This window comes from Mastomys coucha, unplaced genomic scaffold, assembly GCF_008632895.1.
Source record: "Mastomys coucha isolate ucsf_1 unplaced genomic scaffold, UCSF_Mcou_1 pScaffold16, whole genome shotgun sequence".
In the NCBI taxonomy this organism is placed as follows: Eukaryota; Metazoa; Chordata; class Mammalia; order Rodentia; family Muridae; genus Mastomys; species Mastomys coucha.
This window is the reverse complement of record NW_022196898.1, coordinates 34477323-34499900: the sequence shown is the minus strand read 5'-3', so window position 1 is coordinate 34499900 and position 22578 is coordinate 34477323. Positions and strand designations below refer to the sequence as shown.

Here is a 22578-nt window from a genome sequence, read left to right as displayed (position 1 = left end):
TACTAACGGCAAGCCAAATGCCATCTTGTAGTGGTGATGTGCTTATGAAATGGCTTCCTACAAGGAAGCAGAGGTCAACTGGGCAGAAAGTAATGGAAGACATTTGGCTACATATAAAGCCTATGTATCAATAAAGCAATCATCAATAATGAGGCTGATTTGTTCCTCTCCACCTAACTGACTGCAGTTCTCACTGGTCAGAGGGAGTATGATTTTTGTTAATCCCTTAAAATTGTACTATATCTTCTAGGACACTCTTACTAGTTCTGATAAAATCTACCTAGAACAACTCCACCACCCCCATGCTGCCCACCCGGCCTCCGCACCAGAAGGTCACAGAAGAAGTCCAAATGGCAACCACCAAGCCAGGCATACACTGGGACGAAAGTGCTTCTCCAGGTCTGCTGCAAGGTTTTAGTTCCGGATCTGCCCGTGGGGAAATGAAGGCCCAGCAGCATGACTTCAGGCTGCATTTTACTACAGGCTTCTGTACAAATCACCAGAACAAAGCCTGTGTGAGCTACCAAATGTCAGACAGAAACAGTGCCACAAAACACTAGCACCTATTGTTTTTAACTATTACACATTTATATTACCAGACCCCTAAGCTCTGTGCTCCCAGCACCTCTGGTAATATGCCTATATTTTATTTTCTATACACCCTTACCTCTGTTTCTAGTATTAGACATTTTGTGCTGTATAGACAAAGTTCACCTAAAACAGTTCAGAACCCCTATCTTGTTGGAGGACACATTCTAAGAGAAAGAAAAACCAATAACCCTACCCCTAATATGGAATATGGAAATGGGACAAAAGCCCTTCCTAGACACAATACCTATAGTTTCTTGCTAAAAACTGAACCTAAGGAGCCCAGGTTGTTGCCCAGAAATAGGGTATAGCCACAAAGGAGCAGACTCCTGAAACCCTGAAGTGCCCGTGGGCTGCTCCATAGACCCAGGAGTCATTTGAAGAAAGCTGACAAGGTTCCCAGGGTGCTCCACTCAGTTCCGAGGGAGGAGGTGACATCATTTCCATACAGCACTTAAAGGACTGACTCACTAAGGGTGAGATAAGAAAGGCCACTGCTACAGTTTATATATAAAGTGTCCCCAAAGGCCTGTGTGCAGTTTCTACCTTAGTCACGTCTTAGCTTGAGTTCTGTGTTAGCAAGAGGACCCCTAAGGATTAATGGGCTGCTCTCAAACAAGTTCAGGTCAAATTTTCTAACTCTGTGCTCCAGGAATCCTCAAACTGAAAGATAAATGAAGTGTACCTTAACGATGGGAGCACTGGAAAATAGCCAGTGAAGCAGAGCTCTAAAAGAGCTCACTCTCAAGCAAACCTCTAATGGATCCCTATCATCAGCCCTTCATCAACCAAACTTACAAGACAGAGAAGACAATCACTTTAGCCAGAATCATTTAAAATAAAAAAGCCAGAGTAAAGTCATCCAGGTGCTATCAGGTACTATAATTACTAAACACAGCCTATAAAATAAATAGATTTAAAGTTCTTGAACAAATTAAGATTCTAACATATTAAGAAAGACATTATTTTCAGAAAAACAAGATATTTGAAAGAACAAAATTTCCATGAATGAGACATTTACAGTAAAATTTTTAAAAAGAAAATGATAGACATAATAAAAAGAAAATCAATAAGCTAGAAGAAAGTATAGAGGAAAAATACCCAAAATGAAACAAAAATAAAGAAATCTAAAATAAATTTTTGTCATTGTCATAATTTGAATGGTGAATACTGGCAAGCTGAAGTCACAGTTGTATGCAATGCACAGGCCATGGAATTTGTGGTTGGTTAGGTTAGATCTCCTTTCTTCTAAGCACACATTTTTTTTTTCTTTCTCTGGGTTTAAATCTCATAACCAGAGTCCATCATACATGGCACATACAAGCATCAACAAGGTCAATACCAGGCAGTCAATGTTGTAAATATATATAAGCAAATCAGAGGACATCTATAAACATTATATACATCTGTTGCTAGTATTCATGTTTGAGATTTAACACACATACACACAAGCCCACACACACACACACACACACACACATACACACATACACACACAACAGCCACCTACATAATAAATCAAAGTTCTTTAAACTCCAATTATAGAAGAACACAGATTAAAAGCTGGGGTGGTGGATCTTGGTTGTCAATATGACTGGAACTATAATCAACTAAGTGACTTTGTCTGGTTGATCTGTGAGAGTATTTCCAGGAGCATGACTGGTGTGGGCACTCTCCACAGCAGCCCCACAGGCCGCACGTGAGGAGGTCTGAGGAACAGTGTGCTGCTCCTACTTGCCCATGGTCACTCCTTGCTGCTCAGTCCATCTACCCGGTTGCTGCTTCTCCTGCCATTCTTTACTGATGTCATGACACAGATTCTTCTGTCTCCCAACATGGACTGAAGACCAGGGGCTCTGCAGGAGCCATGCAGGCCTGCAGTGCCAGGCTGCAAGAGCTGGGGCATCCAGCCTTGTGGACTGAGCAGCCACCACGTTCTCAGCCTTTCCACCATAAAGGCAGTCCCAATTGGACTACCTAGCTCCAACTGTGCAAGCCAATCTAATACACCTCCTTTATTAGATATATTCACTCTATTAGAGTACTGCTCCTCTAGTCAACCCTGACTAATAAAGAACCCAATTATTAAACTGAGAGTAATGCTGGTTCTGAGCAGGTGACAGTACAACCACGGATTGGGCCAGTCACAGCAGTACTTCCTTTGTCTGTACATTAAAAGGACTAGACCAAATGACTTATGCATTCCTTTCAACTCTGGCCTCATGATATCTGCAGCTTCAAGAATGGTTGCTACACTATCTGCATATTTTACTTGTAGGACAAAGCTCTACACAGAGCTTTGCTTGCATTTCACTCCAACAATCACAATGATCTGGCTTTTTGGGCTAGTGAAGATCAGAAATAAGAATCCAGAAGTGGAAAATGAGCAAGAAACAGCTTCCAGAGTCAAACACACTGAAAGCAGCTTAAAAGGAGGAGGAGGGTGGGAAGTAACGGCTGCAAACACTGTACTGTGAAGTCTAAAGAGAATAGGCTATTGCTAGCATTTACTGTGTGATCAGATAGCTTTGCACCCCTCAATGGCTCTTCAAGGCACTATTATATTACAACTCCAGCAGTAACTGATGTTGCTGATAACCTTAAGCAATCAAGTAAAAATTACCTTATGTTCAAGATATTCTATTTAAAAGTTGAGAAAACACATAATATGTTTTAGAAAGAGACCCAAAATAGGTTTAAAAATATCAAGTTTTAAATGCTTGTAAAATTCTTTCATACTTTCTCTTCCTACATACATACATATACACACACATATATATTTTCTAAACAAGGTTCAATCAAGTTGCCCCAAAAGACTATGGGCTGCTTTTTCAGAACCTTAAACAGAAGTTCCTCTGAACAACACACAAAGGGTAGACCAATCAATTTTATGAAACCAACACACTGATAAAATAAAATCATTGGTGTAATTGAACTTAGGGCACATGCAACAGCAAATGGTGCAGGAAGCTGAACGGTAGAGGTGAGAGTGCTTCTGAAGGGGAAGGCTTCCAAGAACCTACTGAGAGGTGGGAAAACCCCAACAAGGAAGGAGACAAATGTTCCTCATGATCAAAGGGGAGGTCACCCAGTCTAATGGGACAAAAGTTCATCAATACTATGAGACAGCCAGGTATGCCACTGGGAAATTTGGATCACTGGTACAGTGTAACTGATGAGGAGAACCCTCCACTCTCAGAAGCCTGTGCTCACACACATCCCAGTTAAGGGATACAGGCAAAACTCTCCAACCCTACAACACAAAAGTAACAGGGATTCTGAGTGATGGGCAGGAATAAAGTCGGAGGACACCATGTAATTCTAATTTCCACAGACTTCATTAAAGGAAATCACAGAAATGGGGGAAAAGTTAACAGAACACTGGCACATTTTGTCCTCTAACTTGGCCAGATAAGTATCACCTAAGTATGAATGGGCATAGTGCTAAACAGATGAGATTGCAGTGTGCCCAACACTCATTTCCACAATGTTTTCCTGACTTGCTATTTTGTGTCTCAGTTTTAAGTTAAAAACAACTTTGTGATTACATTCAGAATTAAAGGTCAGAAGGGCCTATCAGCTGGTCGCCTCTCTAGATCTAGTGAAGTCTTTCTATACTGATTAGGCCCTTCGAAACAAGCTATTAGTGATACCTGCTATGTTTAGAGAGCAGAAATACTGCTGACTTACCTAACTTTAAATAGATGTCATTAGGATTTCAAAAATAAATTAAACCAAAAGTACTTTACAAAAGCATTGCATCATCATTTTCAGAGAGGCAAGACCTCTTTTTGGTGCAATCCACAGGCTTGGATTCAAGAATGAATATCCAGCACAACATGTGCTGTGTGCACTGTTATCAAGTTCATACGGGGTGGGCATCACAGCATATTTATTCTCCTTTATATGAGCCTTGTTGTTAATAGTATACATACTTTTGTGAATAAAAATTCTGTAAATTGTTGCAAACAATATTCCTGATTCATTCCGTAGCTGCCAGGACCAATTTTGAACAATGTATGGAAAGCTCCAAATGATTTTTTTAGACAGACTGATAGTGAGAAAAAAGGAGAGTGCCTTTGCATATACAAATGAAAAAAAATGGCTTTATCTCTTTTCCCAGTTTTGGAAAAAAGAGGCCTTGTGTTTGCTAGGAGGTTTGGTGTTACATACAGATAAGAGCTTCCAGACAAGCAACACAAGAGCAGATCACTGGCCTCCAATTAATTTCATCAGGCTGATTCTCAAAGGAACTTATCTACTGAGCCACACTGAGCATCTCTACCATCAGGGGCAATATAGGCAAGTGACCTCTCTACTTTTCCCTACTTTGGGAATGAACCAGGAGGGCCCGGCAGCTGAAATCACAATGGGTGAATGTGCATTCATAGTGTGTGTGGGGGGGGGCACACGCTTGCACAAGCATATGTTCCAAACAAATCTGATGCCTTGATAAATTCTCACCATTTCTGGAAGCATTAGTTGGCCAATTATGGAATGAACAGACTTGGAAATCCTATGACATTTTAGCAAATAAATATATTTTGTTTCTAACTTTCTTGCTACTTCACATTCAGAGTATTTTAACAAGAGAAACTAGAATGATACTGATAAACAGGAAATAATCAACCCATAGCAAGTAACCTAGGATCCTGCTTGTAGTCCTGTAGGCCAAAAATCAGTTAATAATTTAAGGGCAATCTGTACCACAGAAGGAAGTTTTACTAGGTCAAAATAGGAAATGAGGCTGTACCCTTGCTAATAAAAACAGAGAATGCTGTCCTTGGTTTGGCTGTAATCCTGCCAATAAGCAGCAAAATGGGCTGACTGACCTTTTCAGTCTGAAGATTCATAATCAACTTCCATAAAATCCTAAAACTAAGATAAAGTAAGAAGATAAAATATCTGTGCTCCTAAAAGCCATTCAGAAGGGTCAGTACTTCAGAACCAGGAATGGCAGCCAGGTCAGGACGGCAGCAGCCTTGACAGAGCAGACAGGGCACAGATAGTCAGTGAACATGAGGTGAAGAGGCGAAGAAGACATTGCATTTATACAAACACGCATTTGTACATACTGATGTTTATAAGTGTACATACATGCTTGAGCACACACCTAAAAACAACAGTCAAGCTCATCTGCAATAAGAGAGTTCCCTGGGGACAAAGCTGTGCTGTTAGTTTAAGGTTATGAAGCGTCCTTAGGCAGACACAGGTGTCAGGGTAGCTCTGGGACAAGGGCATGGTTTCTGAAACCACACTACTGGGTTTTAATCCTGGCTTCTCCACTTACCTTCTGATTGCAGTAACCATAGTAACTACCTCACTGGGTTGTTAGGAGGTTAAAATAAGCTAATCTGCTACAGAACAAGCACTCTGTTAGTAGATCATTATTGTAAACGCAGCTGAAACTCCAGCTGTGGGCAACTGAAAACACCCTGAAGCAGAAGTCAAGACTCTGAGCCCATGAAGGTAAAGAAGTGGAGTGACTCCCTGAAGAAAGCTTTGAGCCAAAACTCCTGGTCCAGTCAGATTTGCCACCAGCGGGAAGCAGACATGGAGGAGGCACCCACCTCAGGTCATGGAGAAAGACAACTCTGAAAAGGCCGATCTCTGACTTTGCATCTGATTCCAATGCATGGTAGGCCTCTGGTACTACCTAAGCTGTAGGAGGTTGAGAAATTAATGCAGAAAACTGTTCATTCAAGAAAGACCAAGGGGCCCTGGCAGAAGCTCTCATGAATTCATCCTAGAGACATCTCTACAGTCCAAGGTACAGTCAAGTAGAAAATCACGTTGAGCACAGAGGAGAACAGATGATAACAAACCCACACCTGGAACCATCCTGGCTAATACTTCCAGAGAGAACAAACTACCTACAGACACAGACTCCTCATCAGCAGTAACAGATGCCTGAAGAAAGTGGAATCACTTCGTCAGAGGGCTGAGAAGAAATAAATGTCAATAAGGAATCCTACACTTTCACTGCAGACTGAGGGAGAAGCACGAACAGCTGGAAGTACACAAGCAATGAGAGCTCATCCCCACAGAGCCAAAGTGCAGGAGACACTAACATCGACAGGAGCGTGAGACGCTAGAACGTGTTTGCTAAAGAAGACAAACTGACAAGGGCTTCTTCTGTGCCCCATGCCTGAACCTACAAAACGTATCTGTGCTTACATGAGGAGAGTCACATCTCCCCTTGGGCTAAGGGAGGGAGTGGTCTTTCTTCCTGTGCTCTCTGAAGACATCTGTTTTTGAAAGGTCCTTCCTCCCACTTGTCCTTATTCACTTAACCTTAATTTTTAATACGTTAACTGATACTGAAAAGCAGTGGTGCCCAACTCCAACCCCGACATCCTGTTCTGTTCCTAGATGCAACCACCTTCAGATCTTTGGGCAGTCTCATCTGGTATTTATCTTCCTATTTTTAAATAATACTCTGTGCCAGGAGACCTTTGGAAAAATCCATCACCTGCTGGTGAAGGCTAAAGCTACTTGGCCATTTGCCATGTGACAAGCCTTCCTAAAAACTGGCACAAGAACAGGTTTGGTAAGCTGTTACAATGAAAGACACAGTGTATGTGTTTAGAACTTGGGAGCCCCACAATGTGGCTCACTTTGTTTCCAGAATTAATTGATATGAGTTTCAAGGTGAAAGATTAACAGGAAACATTTCCCAGTATTTTTATAAAACTGTATCATAAGCACTTATTCATGCTGTATTACTTTATATCTATTTAAGAATAGAATATGCCCACCCTGATAATAAGCTGGGTTACATGGAAGTATGTGAAGTCAGGCTGCTAGAATGGCAGTGAACTAAGCCAAGGGACAGGAGCCAAGGCACATGCAAGAGCTTGAAATATGGGTGAGGGTTGTGAGGATGGGAGAAGAAAGGACCTCCATCGCTTGGACTTTGGGAGCAAAAAAGGAAGAAGATGAAAAGCACACCAGGAAAGTGACTTACTTTTATCCTGTGCATAAAACAAAAAGAAACCTTGGTGAATAAATCCTGTGACTCAAAGTCTGTCTCAAGGCAATCTAAAGTGCGTATTTATTACCCAATTAAAAATGTAAACAACAGGAGCAGGAGAGATGGCTTGGCAGTCAAGAGTACTGACTGCTCTTCCAGAGATCCTGAGTTCAATTCTCAACGACTACATGGTGGCTCACAACCATCTGTGATGGGGTCTGACGCCCTCTTCTGGTGTGTCTGAAGGGAGCAATGGTGGTGTACTCATATGCATAAAATGAATAAATCTTTTAAAAAATGTAAACAACAAAACAATAGTTGAAACCAAATGCTAACAATCCCTCTCTCACGCCTCCTCTAAAAGAAAAACAAATCCAAGCTACTAACTAGAAGTCTAGAATGAGGAGAACTGGAGCCTCTAATGAATGGGGATCACTTAATCTCTCTCTCTCTTCCCCACCGCTCTGTCTCTGTCTGTCTGTCTGTCACTGTAGGAGTTTAGAACATGACTCCCAATTATGGTAAATATAAGTTTAGTTCTGATCTTGTACTCCTCAATATCTGAGTTGTGTCATAGAGTTTGTTAAATTAGAGGGTGGGGCTTCTACTATTTCTTAAATGTGCTCTCTCCCAAGGGATTTAGTGATTTTATTTCCTTTCCAGAACATCCTGCATCTTGTAGTTGCCTTTCATTTACTTCTTTGTACTTAATGTGTGCTCTTCTCAGAGAGCTCACTTATAGACACCTACTGTTTGCACCTCCCCATCTTCCCCAGTCCTTCCTGAAGCTACCTTCTTTTCTGGGGGCCTGTGGGAGCTGCTGCAAAGCTGGCTACCTGGAGCTCTTCTTTACTCCAGGAACCTGGATAATGGAAGGCAAATCTTAAGAAGCTGCCTGTTTGAAGCTGCCATTACCCTACCAGCACACCTGATTGATAGAGGTGGGGCAGAATTCTCACCTGGAATAATTCATTTTCTGCTAATAATACTTAGGACTTTGTTGCACTCTCTTCCACTTGTAAGTACCCTGCTGAGGAGTCTGCATTCTGCCTGACCCCCATCCTTTGCATATGACCTGCACTTCATTTCCCTCGCTCTGAGGGGCTTCAGCAACTTCTCTTCCTTCAGTCCCAGTGGTAATGAACTTCATGGCATGCCTGCATTTGAGGCCGATTTTATCCTTTGTGCTGGGTGGTTGGCAGGCCCTTTCCATTCAGAGATACATATGCTTGGATTCTAGGAAATGCATCTGTTATTGTCTTTGTGATAGCTTCCTCACACCGATTTTCTACCCATCAAACTCGGAACTACCCAGGCTGAGTCCCTAATTTTCTTCTATTATTCAATTTCATTATTGTTCTTGAGAAGGATTTTTGTTGACTTTCTAAGTCTTTGGAAGTTTGGGTTTTTGGGGTGGGGGGGTGGGGTGAGTGGGGGCGGGGCATGGGAGTGGGAGTGGAGAGATAGGCCAAGGCACCATAATTTAAATTTCCAAGAGCTTGATTCTTATATCTTAAAGGATATTTACTAAAGCTTTTACGCATTTTTAAAACTTATCTATCTTTTACTGTCTACTGCCTCCTAGCTCATTTAACTTTTGTTTTTATTAAGGGCACTGTCCATCATGTACTGTCTGGTGACCTGTGTCAAGCTTCATTTTTAAAGTGAGTTATTCAAGTGCTCTTTAAACATTCTCTGTGAATCGCCAAGCCCTGCTGACTGGTTGCCTTCCACTTGAGCAGTCAGGAGGCTCTGCGGCTTTTTTTACTGAGAGTCCTCGACTCCTGTGCAACAGCAGCAGCCTCTAAGTACTCCATCTGGCCTACAGTCTCTATAGCCACCCTTACAGACTCTTGTTTGTGGAAGGACAGAAAAGGGAAAACAGAAAAACCAGGTCTCTGACCTTCTGGAAAAACAGGCAGACATAAGGTGTGAGCACTAGAGGTCAGAAGGCAGACATCAGTGCCTACTCACTGCTAGTGGCCTATGGAACATGTTCTGATCCCTAGTGCTAGTCATGTCCTGGTTTTCTTCTATCTTGTCTTAGTCGGGGTTAGTATTGCTGTGATAAAACCCTGGGACAAAAAGTCATGAGGAGAAAAGGGATTATTTGACTTACATCTCCTGAGTCCATTGAGGGAAGCCAAGTCAGGAATTGAAACCAGGTGGGAACCTGGAGTTGGAGCTGATGCTTTTGGGGGAATGAGGCTTGCCTCTCACGTCTTTCTCAGCCTGCTTTTTTATAGAACCAGGGCTGCCAACCCAATACCATCCAAAGCTGGCTGGGGCCTCCCGCATCAATCACTGATTAAGAAAATCTTCTCCAGGCTTGCCTACAGTCCAATTGGAAGGAGGCATTTTCTCCATTGAGGTTCCTACCTCTCAAATAACCCTAGCTTGTATCAAATTGACATAAAACTTAGCCATCCCTCCTATGTATAGTCATTTACTTTTTGTTTAGTCAGTCTTACAAACCTTGCATTATGACTGCCCATCCTATGTTTTCCTTAAGCACTCTGTTTCTACTATGTACACATGTATTAGCAGGTGCTGCCACACTGTGCTTAGTTGCTGCATGAGGGCAAGATGACCTAGCTCAGAACTGTCTCTCTAGAGCTAGTATAGGGCAAGCACTTGGTAGACGGAGACAATGTCAGCCGAGTAAAGGACTGAAGGCAACCACAAAGGGAGGTAATAATAATTTAAGTAAAAGCCTGTGTTTAGAATCAGGAGATAATACCATGCACTTTAAATGCACTCAGTTAAGTGTTTACTGATTGATCTTGAAATATTTTAAAGCACTGTTTTTCTCTTATGGCTACTTGGACCTTCCATAATCAGGCATCTCTTTTAACAGGTCAGCAGGCAAAATAAATCACACATAGAGCAAATGCATTCTACAGAAGCACTTCAGCCTCTGAACAACACATCAGTACTTTTTGAACAAAGCAAATCTCTTCTAAATTAAGCACTCATTAAAATAAAACTTAGTAACTTTTTATTCTGCAAATAAAATAAGTATCTTTGCTAAGAAATGTTTGTCCAATATACTATTATGGCTAAATGACATAATTGCAGTGTATCTATGGTAATAAAATGCAAATAAGGATACCAACTGTTGTAGATAGCAGTTACTTGTGCTGTCACTGGCAAAACAAAAAAATTGTGCTTAATAACTCAAGGGAATCTTTATAAAGATGAAAGTCACCATTCACTATGTGTTCATACTAATAGGTTAGATTTATAAAGCACTTCCTACTTGCAGTGACTAAGCATTTTAAAAGAGTTTATTCATTTAATTCTCATAAAAATCCAATGAGTCTAATACATTACCCTCACTTTGCAAGTTGGAAACTTAGGCAAAAGAAGATTAAGTGATCTATCTACACAGACATTCTATTTGTCTCAATGAAAATTTTATCTTTAGCACTTTTCTATGCCACTAAAACATTTTCATAAACATTATTAGTGGCTTCATAATACTCCACTGTATACATTTATCACAATTTACTCAACCACTACCCCCCACCACTGGGAAACTCTGGTTGCTTCCAATTTGACATTATTACAAACAGTCCTGGGGTAGACATCACTGTAGAGAAGTCTTTAACCATTTTTTTCATTGTTTTTCTATGACAGACTCCTAAAAGAGTCAGTGGGCCAATAAATACTTGTTGGATGACTAAAATATACAAAACAATATCATTTTGCCTTACAAAAGTCTCTTCATACTCTCATAAAATATGTTCACAACAAGTGAATATTCTCCTGTATATTTTTTGTGGTTTAATTTTTACATTTAACTTGTAAATATATATATTATATATGAATATTATAGAGATATAAATACACAAAATTTGTTTTATGCACAGGAGCTCTATTCTCTAAATAGCTAACCAATTTTTCCAAAATCATCAATTAAGTAAATCATTCTTTTCCCAATTATTTTTGTTCTCTGTATTGCATGTGTATGTGTAGTATGTGTGTAAGTATGTATGTATGTGTGTGTGTGACATGTATATACCCTCATGCATACATTCCTCCCTTTATCACACATTTCCAAGCAGATACTTTCCTTGGTCATTGATGTTTTTGGGGGGGGTGGGGCAGGATCAATAAAATAAGTGCTATATTTTAATATGTTGATAAATTATTTGTATAAAAATAGATAAAACATTAAAAATACAAACTGAGAACTAGACAAGAGAGAAATATTGCCAGGAAAACAGGTAAAGCAGAAGTGAAGGCTGAGGAGCGGCCATTAGCGTTGGTAAAGGAAAGCAGCCATGAGGGGGTCAGGAGGCAGAGGAGGAGAGGCAGGAAGGAAGGAGCAGTGAGTGTATTACCCCTACTCGACACAGCTGATCACACAACAACATACTACTCAACCCAATGGTCAAAGACCATCTCTCAAGTTCTTCATTAGTTACAGTTACCAGATGCAGAGTGAAAATATCATGATACTGTGATCATGGGCCTCAGATACGTGTTCTACAACATTTTAAATTGAACAACAGGCAAAGAAGAGAGGAATGAAATGCTTTAAGTGATGTCTTGGTGTGAGGATTTTCATATTCCTCAGCTGCAGACTAAAACAGGGTCTTTTAAAAGAAGGACACTTCTGAAGGGCAAGCTGATCAGCAAAGCTGAGAAAACAGCCATGGCAACTACTGGAGCCATGAGTGCTGCTGGTGCTAGTAAAGAAAAGCAAACCCTTGCTTAGGAAAACTATAATTGTAGCCTTGCCTGCTATCTCAATCCAATGTTCACACATTCTCAATGCACTCACTATTTAATTGACCTGCTGATCACATAGCAGGAACTTTCTAGGGAACATAACATGTCTTTCCAAATATGCTGAACTGCTAGTTATTTTGAACTGGCTATAATATTTGACTCTATTGAGGCACAACTGAAGAATCTGTCGTCTGCTTATATCTGCTTATCCAAAACTATGTTTCTAAATGTACCCTAAGACTCTGCTAGGTATCACATTCTCAACTAAAGAGAAAAAAAACCTTCAAAAGGCCCTACCTTACATCTAGACTCTTGATGGTCAACTATAACATAAGGAAAAAAGGTCTCATCACAGAAGAAAAAAGGTAGAAGTACTATATAAACTCACTTCTATTTCACTCATCTAAGTAGATATTGTATCTTATGTGAGTGTTCACCCAAAAAGAGAACCTGTTTTTAAAGCAAACAAGTTCTTGTTTCTCCAGGAAACAAGAACTCCTCCTCTATACACTTTACGGTAGGAAGAGAACCTGAGAGAATGGGACCATATGTGTATAGCAAAGGTCTCTGCAGCTGACTTCCTTTAAAGAGACCCAACAGCAAACAGGCCAGGGATGTGGTTTGGATAGATGTGATCCCTCACAATGAAAAGTCCAAATAAGAAGAGTTCTAGGCCTCAGAAGCTGCCTTAATCCAATCAAAGTTCCAAGTAAAGCAGACACATGCACAGCCTGGGCAGTTCAATCAGCGTTCGCTTGTACTTAAATGTCTGAGAGTACAGAACACACTCATGACAGTCCCTGCCTGTGACACACTCATCATCACCCTGTCTACACATGCTCCTAAAGATGGAAACTCCATTCCCACTTAACAATATAAGGTTCCTGAACAGAATGTGAGCCACATACTAGCTCAAATATTTACACTGATCCTGCCATCTTATCCTTCAAAATGCAACTCATTACATAAAAATATTACACTGAAAGCCTTGCTGATGGTGTCACTGGCTTAGTGGCTCCTTAGGATCAAGTGAGAATGAGTAGCTAAATCAATAACCAACTCTCTTTTATACTGTAGTGCTCCATTACTGACTGCTTCTTGGATTTCAATAACTGAAATCACATTGCTCTTACACTGTAAAAATCACATACTAATGTTCTTTCCTTGGGTCCTCCCCACTCCTCCATGTATCAGTCTGACTCCTACTTGACTTCTCAGTGTGGACACCATGTTTTTCCAGCCATTCCTTCTTAACTAGATACAACACTACAATTTCTCACAATAGTACTTCCTCTTGCTCAATTACATGTCCATCCTTTGGGTTCCAAAGCCACCCTTTGCACATTGTCTTTGCTTTTGTTTGTTTGTTTGTTTTGTTTTCTTTTTGTTTTTTGTTTTTTTTTTCTGAGACAGGGTTTTCCTGTGTAGCCCTGGCTGTCCTGGAACTCACTCTGTAGACCAGGCTGGCCTTGAACTCAGAAATCCGCCTGCCTCTGCCTCCCAAGTGCTGGGATTAAAGGCGTGGGTCACCACCGCCTGGCTGCACGTTGTCTTTGCAAGATTTGTCATATTGTACTCTACTTGTTTGTAAGATATCAGCTCTGTCCACCTTTAAACTCCTCCTAAAGCAAAGATCTTTGCTTATCTGCATTAGACAGTTCCTATCAGCATCTGGTGTTTGATAGGCATTTAAAAGTGTTTGTGAAAGAAGTGAATAGATGCTATGAATACACTCAGATTTAGAAACAGAATTACAGAAACATGTCTATAATTAATTAATTAATTAATTCATCATGCTTAATTCCCTAATCATGCAAAATTCCCTAAGCAAGTAGTTTTCTATATTCACTATGACATAAACGTTTTCTAATGTAAATAGACAATATAAAACACCTTACCGGTAAAGTTCCAGGCAGAGATGCATCAAAATAAGAAACCAAAGAATTTGGAGGTGCTGCAAAACATACTTGAGCTCCAGAGAAGAGTTTAGAGTTGGAGGAAATCTGCGCATGAATTTCCAATCCTACTACAGCCGCCCATTTGTGTTCGCTAAAGAGAAGGAAAATGGTTAAAATGGTGTGTGTGTGTATATATACAAATATATATATATATGTGTGTGTGTGTATATATATATACATATATATATGTCACTATATATAAATTCTTATAAACCTGCATTTCCAATAATAATCTCACTTGTGTTTTAAATTAAAATTTCATATGCTTATATTTTAAAATATTTCATTTTATTGGTGAATAAATTGAGTGTACCTTATTAGTTAATAAGCACTAAGTAAATGACTCAGTAAATAATAAAACTTATCTCCTCATCATTATTTAGGTTTAACACAAATGCCAGGATTCTAGTTCTAGAGAAATGACAGCTAAAGAATAAATTATCATCCATACTTTAAGAGTTAACTGTTAACAGCTTGTAGCTACAGAAGCAGGATCACACAGATACCATAGACTACCATAGACTACCATGACATGGTACTCCTAAAAACTTGTGAAAAAGAACAGTAAACCATTAGAGGAAACTTTTTTTTTCATCCTCCAAGTCACATCCAGTTCTTGAGATCTAAGCTTAAATTCTTTCATTTGTCCATACCTGACTGCTAGCAAATCTTAGTAAATGCTATAAAATGCTATACTAATGTCGCTTATCTAACCATTCTTACTCTGGTGAGCCCGTACTCAGTTCTCTTTGAGGAATTAAAATTCTCTATTCCTATATATGTTCCTAGTCTTCACTTCTCCCTAGCAATTTTCTATATTATACATATTTTAATTCATGTGCATTCAGTTTTGTTTTAAGCATTTCAACAGATGAAGGAATGAAAAAAAAAGATTAATTCCTTCTTTGTAAAATTTGGAAATAAAGCTTGCAAGTGAGAGGAAATAAACTAAGAAATTCAAAAATTCTGCATGCTATAATTATTAAAGTATTTCTGCAGTTTCATTGCATGGAAAGAAAATGGTTTAGTTTGGACGTTTTTTCTCTCTTCGTCACTGAAATGCTAAAAAGAATGCCAACCTCAACAAAACAAAACATTAAAAATTTGCCTTATGTTTCTATATTTTAAAAGAAGCTTAAAATCATGTACACTGAAGCAACTAACAGCTGTACAGGACAAGCAAATCTTTACATAATCGGGGAAAGATTTCGTTAGTCGACTACATCCTCCTGGGTCTAGACAAATACGCCCATCATAAAACCACAGATAGCTAGTGCTTTCTGACTAATAAGACCTCTAATAACATTAAGCTCTACTATCTGGGGCTTTGTACAAAGGCTATTTTCTGTCTTTAAATTATTGTTAGCCCGTAGTAACGCCAAATGCCCGCTACATACGAGCCAGAGTCTAGTGTCACAGACCCCACACTAGTTAGGACAAAATATTCCAATCTTCCGTCTGCGAAGAAGGCTAGAGGAAACGCTATTTTACACTCGCACGATGTCAAAATATGCCTACTTTAGGACAGACGTTTAAGTGGGAGGGTGAAGGTGGCAGGCCTGTTTTTGTGTTTTCATTTAGGTTCAGTTGTCCATATTACATAGGTGACCACCCTCCAGCACACTAAAACCCTAAGGCTGGGCTGCCGGAGCCCTATCTTCGTTCCGCACTTTCACGAGACGGGAAAAGGTACGAAGAAAATATACCCTTTCCTCGGCTTCTGAGCCGTGTGGAGGGAAGGCTGAGCCACTGAACTCTGTCTCCTAGCCCAGTTGGATGTGGGCCCAGTCCGAGAGCCACTTCGGTGGCGGGAACCGCCGTCAAACCACGCTAAAGCCCAGCGTCTTCCAGGGAAACCCAAGCGCAGCACGGGCGCCGCCATTGCATCGCCGAAATCCGGGTCAGGTGACCCATTCTCCCTCTGCCGCAAGGCTCCCTGGGAAGCGTAGTTCTGGTAATGCGCCACATCACGTGTAGACTTGGACCGGAAGACTACTATTCCCGGCAACCCAATTCAAAGGCTGCCGGAAATCTGTTGGGGAGGGGCGGAACCAGAGAAGTGGGAGGGTTTGTGGGTCCTGTGAGACTCCTCCTAGCGGGGAATTGGAGAGCTTTGTGACCCCCAACCTCATCACAAAGGCTTCCTAACCCTCCAACGCATTTATTTTCTGTCTTGCTCGCACACTTCGTACACAAATTTGTGCATTATTTCAACTGATACTTATTTGCATGCCTGCTATATAGACATAGTTCAATAGTTAGGCAACATTGACATACTAGAAAGAAAGACTTTAGGGCTGTTCTATTTTATAGAATTGACATTGTAGGGAAAGGAACACACAGAAAGACGTTTTAAAAAATATTTTTCATGTCTGGAAAAAATAATTAAACTTCTATGTGCTTTTTTAATTACTATTTTTCTTAGCCAGCATCTGAAACAATTTCTTGTGTTAGAAAGCTTTGATAGAAAAAAAGACATCACCTCAATGGATTTCTTTAACTTCAGAACTCGTCCTGGGCTGGGCATATTCCTCAGTGTTACAGCATTTGCCTACTATGTAGAAGGTGGTAGCATTTCCACCTTCAGGAAAGCAAAACCAAACAGAGCCTTTCATATCCCTTGTTAAAATTCCAGGTGATTTTTTTTTTTTATTTGAAAACTTAGTCTACAATAGTCCTCACTTTCATCCTCCGATTTTAACTGTTCGTGTACTACCTAACAGCTATCTTTGATTTCAGTGGATCCTTTTCTGGTATTCACCACAGTATTTCTAGAGTATAGAGTAGGCACCTTGAGAATATTTGAAGTGGTATAGTGTGGTGAATGCATTTGACAAGTGGGGGCTGTTGTGAGGGTATGTTCCTTAGAAAAGAGATAACAAATTGGGGTAGTGGTGAAGAGTAAAGTTAAACATCTATTTCTGGGAGGTGTATAAGATGAGATTGAGGGACCTTATAGTTGGGGATAACTTGGGGAGATCCTGACTTATGTGTGTAGTGTAAGGTAAGGAAGCCAGAAAAGGAACCTATTCTCTGTGGAAACGTAGGTGCTTGGTTGCCTTGGAGATTTCCAAGAGGAACAATCTAGTGGAAGTCACTGATGCCCAATTATAGAGAAAGAATAGATGTGTGCTCTCCATATTTCACACTGATGTGTTTCAGTTATTGATCATTAACCTACAGATTAGGCAGCTACAATTTATGATGTTTCCATTAATATTTAGAAGATGTTATGGTATTATGCAATATGGTCCTTCCATTTGGAAAAATAAACTGTAAACTGGGCTGGAGAGATAATTCAGTGGTTAAGAGCACTTTCAGCTCTTCCAGAGGACCCAAGGTTTTTTCCCAGCACTCATGTCCAGTAAGTCACAACTGTCTGTAACTCCAACTCCAGAAGCTCTGACACCATCTTTGGCTTTCTGCAGGCACCAAATACAGCACTCCCCCAACCATGTCTCTCTCATACATACATATAAAAATAATTTCTAAAAGTGATTGTCATTTACTTATTCTATATTTTTATCTACTTCCCATGAATAATCTGAATTGCTATAGCAGAAATAATTTCATATAACTAAAGAAGAAAATGAAAGTGAGTGGAACACAAAGGTGGAAACGTTTCAAAATGTATCTCTAATTGGTTCCTTTCATTCTATGGGTCCTTGATATATGGGTGTCTCTCTTCTGAGTCCCCATGTTTTCTACATTAGCTGTATATGGGTTTGCTTTTTCTTTTCCCTTAGCTCCTTAAGTGGGTTTCTGGTCAGTAAAACTGCTTGGGAATGCAGTGTGATTTCACCTTTAATAGGGCTACAGAGGAGGAAGGAAAGACCACCCTCTACCTCACCCCTGGAACATAGTTAGGAGACACTTCACTACCTCACAGGGAGTATTAGAAGAGGTTTTGAAATCACTGTAGAGAATGTGAGGACACCCAAAGAATAGCCTACTTTTTGTACAAAGTACGTTGCAGTGGAAAACCCAGCCTGATTTCTAAAGCAGTATTATGCAATCACATGCTCTCGGTCTTCAAAGGCCTCCGCCCCACCACTAGAGGGAGAGAAAATCCTATGCATGTAAATGGATTTGCTTTCTTGAACAAATGGGAACCTCCTAGCTTGGTACATTTTATGTCTAATCATGGACTCTCAAAGGCCTATAAAAGCTAGTGGTGGAAATAGGGACTTTCCACCCCCTTTTCTGGCTTTGTTCTCTATTAAAATTATCTCTCATTTCCAAAAATGCCTGCTAGTCTCTTGGTGGTGTCTAGGAGAGGCACTGTTTTCCAGAATCCCCGTGCTCTTCAGGGAGGGTTGTTCTACCAAATCTTCTTTCATGAGACCATTTCTTGCCTTCTTTCTGAATGCCAAATATGTACGCATTAGAACTCTTACTGACAGACAGCTCTCTGGCTGAGGGAGCTATTTTGGATCCACAACAAGGTGGCTGTCATTTGGAAGACACAGAGATTTTCATTTTCAAGGCACTCAGGAGGTAGTAGGACAGAGTTTCTAACCATATTTTTTCAAAGAGCATGCCTCAGCTCTTCCCTCCCCAATATTATTCAATCAATTAAAAAAAAAAAAGATGTTTGAGCCAGAGCTGATTTTCAGTTATAAATGAGACTAGTTAGGAAGTATGTCGTAAATAACATGCTTGGTTTGGGTTAGTCCTTTTCCAAGTCTTGAGTGGCCAGAGTTGGAATGACCTGGCTCACCTCTGTATTTGACTCAACAATTTTATCTATATATAAACACATTGATTTCTGAACATGAATTCCACCTCCCATTTAGATTGCGTTTAATTGTGACTCTTCCCACTATCCATCATTTTCCTAGGGTGCAGTGGAGGAAGTGATATGGAAAAGGCATTTTGTGTCAGACTGTAACTTCTTCAGCACCATGTGCTGCAGTGTAAGGGGAACAATACAAGTGGCACAAAGTCCCTGCTTTTTAAAAAGAAGCAAACAACTTTAATTGCAACATTATAATTCCAAGTAAAATAAAAAAGATAGCTTCTGCTATCGTGGCACCGTATCTCAAAATCTATTTGAATATATGTGCAAATCTTAAAACCGTGTGAACTAATCTTTTTCTTTAATTAACTACATTTGTCCTGTGAAAACAAAGGCAATGCTTTAAAAATACATAGCAGATGAATATATAAAATAGACATTGTAGTCTAACAAAGCTGGATGGGAGTTGTCACTGTGTTTCTTAATACAGTAATGAGTTTGATCTCTCTGTTGCCTAATATTTTATATTTGTCGTTTTGGCTATGGAAAGAAACACAGTGTTGAAATTTCAGCCATGTGGATAGGGAGGGTTGGTAGTAAAGTTAATTCAAATTCCCTATAAAAAGAAAACAGTTCATTTACGATGATGGGCATGTGACAAAACTTGACAAGATCATCTGCATGTAATAAAAACATTGGAACAAAGGTAGTTCATGTCTTTGAAAAAAGCATTCTTTAAATACAAAATTTCTTCTTAGAAAACCCCACACTTTAAGATCCATAGAAGTACCACTGGGGGAAAACAAAGACGGGGGCTACATGCCTGCTGAGCAGTTGGGAGAACAGGATTCATTTCTTTTTATTTTTCCATTAAAGTCTTGCTTCTGATAAAATACTGATGTGGAGGGAACAATCACTTTCTCTAGAAGATTGCTGTGGGGCAAAGAAATCTATAACCCTTTCTTCATTCCCAATGCAAGGAAATAGAACGCCCTGCTCAGGGCCTTTGTAGAGATGAAATGTCAGCTGGGAAGGTGAGGCCAGCACACCCTTATTAGGCTTGGCCTAGGAACTATAATATTTTTGTGATCTTCTATCTGATTTCAAGGAATAGCTTGCTGATCTAAAAATATGACTGGACCCAGGCAAGAAACAGGAATAGTGTCTCAGCAAAAGTTCTACCTGCATGTATCCCCTTGACTCACCTCTTGCTGGAAGGAAGATAATCCTGAGTTGCAAGTACTGAGAGCTAGAAAACATTAAACTCCATGTTTCTGCAAGCTGTGGTTTGCATGTGATCAAAGCCCTGCAAGGAACTAAAAATGCTTTCTATTTTCATGCTTTGGAATTGAGTATTCTAGCCATCAGAACTAGAAGAGTTTGTGTGCATGTGTATACACACACACACACACACACACACACACACACACTTCTAAGCTCTACTTTCATTCAAAAAATAATGCAAAAATAATAACCCGTGGCTATTCAGTTTCAAAACAGATATTTGTATATGTCAGCTGGTCCTTTTATTTTGGAGCCAAAGAATGATGATGAATAAATGTATATCATTAAAGAACCACTCAACAGAGAAGATTGAGGAGATGGCTCAGTTGGTAAAATGCTGTCTGCCCAAGCATGGGGATCTGAGCTTGGAATTCTAGCACCCATGTAAAAAAACTAAATGCTGTGTTGTGCATCTGTAACCCAGAGCTAAGAGACAAACACAGATAGGGCCATCTCTCTATACAGTTTCAGGGGAGAGACTACCCCTCAAAACTTAAGGTAGAGAGTGACTGAAGAGAGGCTCAGCATTGACCTCTGTCAATAACATATATAATACGTGTACACATGTCCAGGCACAAGCACACACAGCCTCACTGGGACACATGAACTTTGATGAGACCTTTCTCCTAGTGAATCAACTCTCCCTCCATCATCGAGGGGGAAATACACCACATTCTACCAGGTGGTGTTACAGAAGGGAACAGAACAGCTTATCTCACACATCTTGCCAGATAATTGGGTGTCGTTACTTGTGCATATCTGAAGTCACACTTCTATCTGGGCTGCCCTTGAACTAAGAATGAATGAGCTACCCAAAACAATAGGCCTGAAATCTTGGTGGCTGAGCCTTCCTTCAGGTTCACCACAGTTTAATAGACAGCTATTGAGAGGCAACATTGTGCTTCATGAAGAAGTGCTGGTTTGGACTAAAACCAAGTAGCATTCAAAAGATGGAACTACTGAGATAAATGCAGAGTGAGGGGAGAAAGGGGGAAAGTTTCCAGCGATTGATGAATTAAGAAGTGATACAGGAGTACAGACATTATTTATGTCTCCTTGGAGCATGACTCTAGAGTCTGATTCAACAACAAGATTGAATGATGGCCCAACAGTGGTTTCAGATTGATGTTGTTCAAACATTTAGATCAGTTTTGCTAATAAAAGGTGTGTTCACTCCTCTCCATGTATAGTAAAAATGAAAAGAAATCGTGTTAAGGATGGGACTGAATACTGTGGATTCCTAGCCACAGTAAACGGAAGTAAAAATATATAAATAATCATTCTGGCAAATAGTAGTCACATTTTTGTCTAATATTTATTTGTATCCCATTCTGTAAAGTTGTTTTCTTTATTATGGTTGCTGTAGTGTATGGGTATGATTCCTCTGAAGAATATTTTACATTGATGTATAGCCTATTTTTTTTTTAAAAGTTTATACAGATTTATTAAATAACTTTATTATCTTTTACTTACCACAGTGGGACTCATACAATCTCAAGCAATGGTATTGTGATTTATGTACCCCAATTTGACATTTCACAATCTGTCAGAGTTGAGTGACCATCACAGATGCCAAAATGAAGAATGAAGAGTGTGGAGTTTGGAAAAGGAAAGGTTCGCCCTGCTTAGTTTTCTAAGGAAAGCATGATTTCAGACAATCTCCCTACCACACTTGTATCCTAAAATGGTGGCTCTCTATGACACTTGCAGTTCCTAGGACAGTGGCTCTCTATGACACTCACAGTTCCTAGGGCAGTGGCTCTCTATGACACTCACAGTTCCTAGGACAGTGGCTCTCTATGATGCTCACAGTTCCTAGGGCAGTGGATCTCTATGACGCTCACAGTTCCTAGGACAGTGGCTCTCTATGATGACACTTGCAGTTCCTAGGGCAGTGGCTCTCTATGATGCTCACAGTTCCTAGGGCAGTGGATCTCTATGATGACACTTGCAGTTCCTAGGACAGTGGCTCTCTATGACGCTCACAGTTCCTAGGACAGTGGCTCTCTATGATGACACTTGCAGTTCCTAGGGCAGTGGATCTCTATGACGCTCACAGTTCCTAGGACAGTGGCTCTCTATGATGACACTTGCAGTTCCTAGGGCAGTGGCTTTCTATGACACTTGCAGTTCCTAGGGCAGTGGCTCTCTATGATGACACTTGCAGTTCCTAGGGCAGTGGCTTTCTATGACACTTGCAGTTCCTAGGACAGTGGCTCTCTATGACGCTCACAGTTCCTAGGGCAGTGGCTCTCTATGATGACACTTGCAGTTCCTAGGGCAGTGGATCTCTATGACGC

The 22578-nt window shown here is 40.3% G+C and overlaps 1 protein-coding gene across 2 annotated transcripts in view; it reads right to left on the bottom strand.

Annotated features, from left to right (window-relative positions):
* The window catches only part of Gatb (glutamyl-tRNA amidotransferase subunit B), an 83150-nt gene extending 66841 nt beyond the window's left edge, over positions 1 to 16309 (bottom strand). For both annotated transcript variants that reach the window (XM_031374232.1, XM_031374233.1), the window contains exons 1-2: positions 15963 to 16309; positions 14197 to 14347 (exon numbers count right to left, since the gene is read on the bottom strand). In XM_031374232.1, the coding sequence (XP_031230092.1) occupies positions 14197 to 14347; positions 15963 to 16138 (327 nt within the window). In that variant the 5' untranslated portion in view covers positions 16139 to 16309. The remainder of the gene's footprint in view (positions 1 to 14196; positions 14348 to 15962) is intronic.
* Positions 16310 to 22578: the final 6269 nt, after the last annotated feature.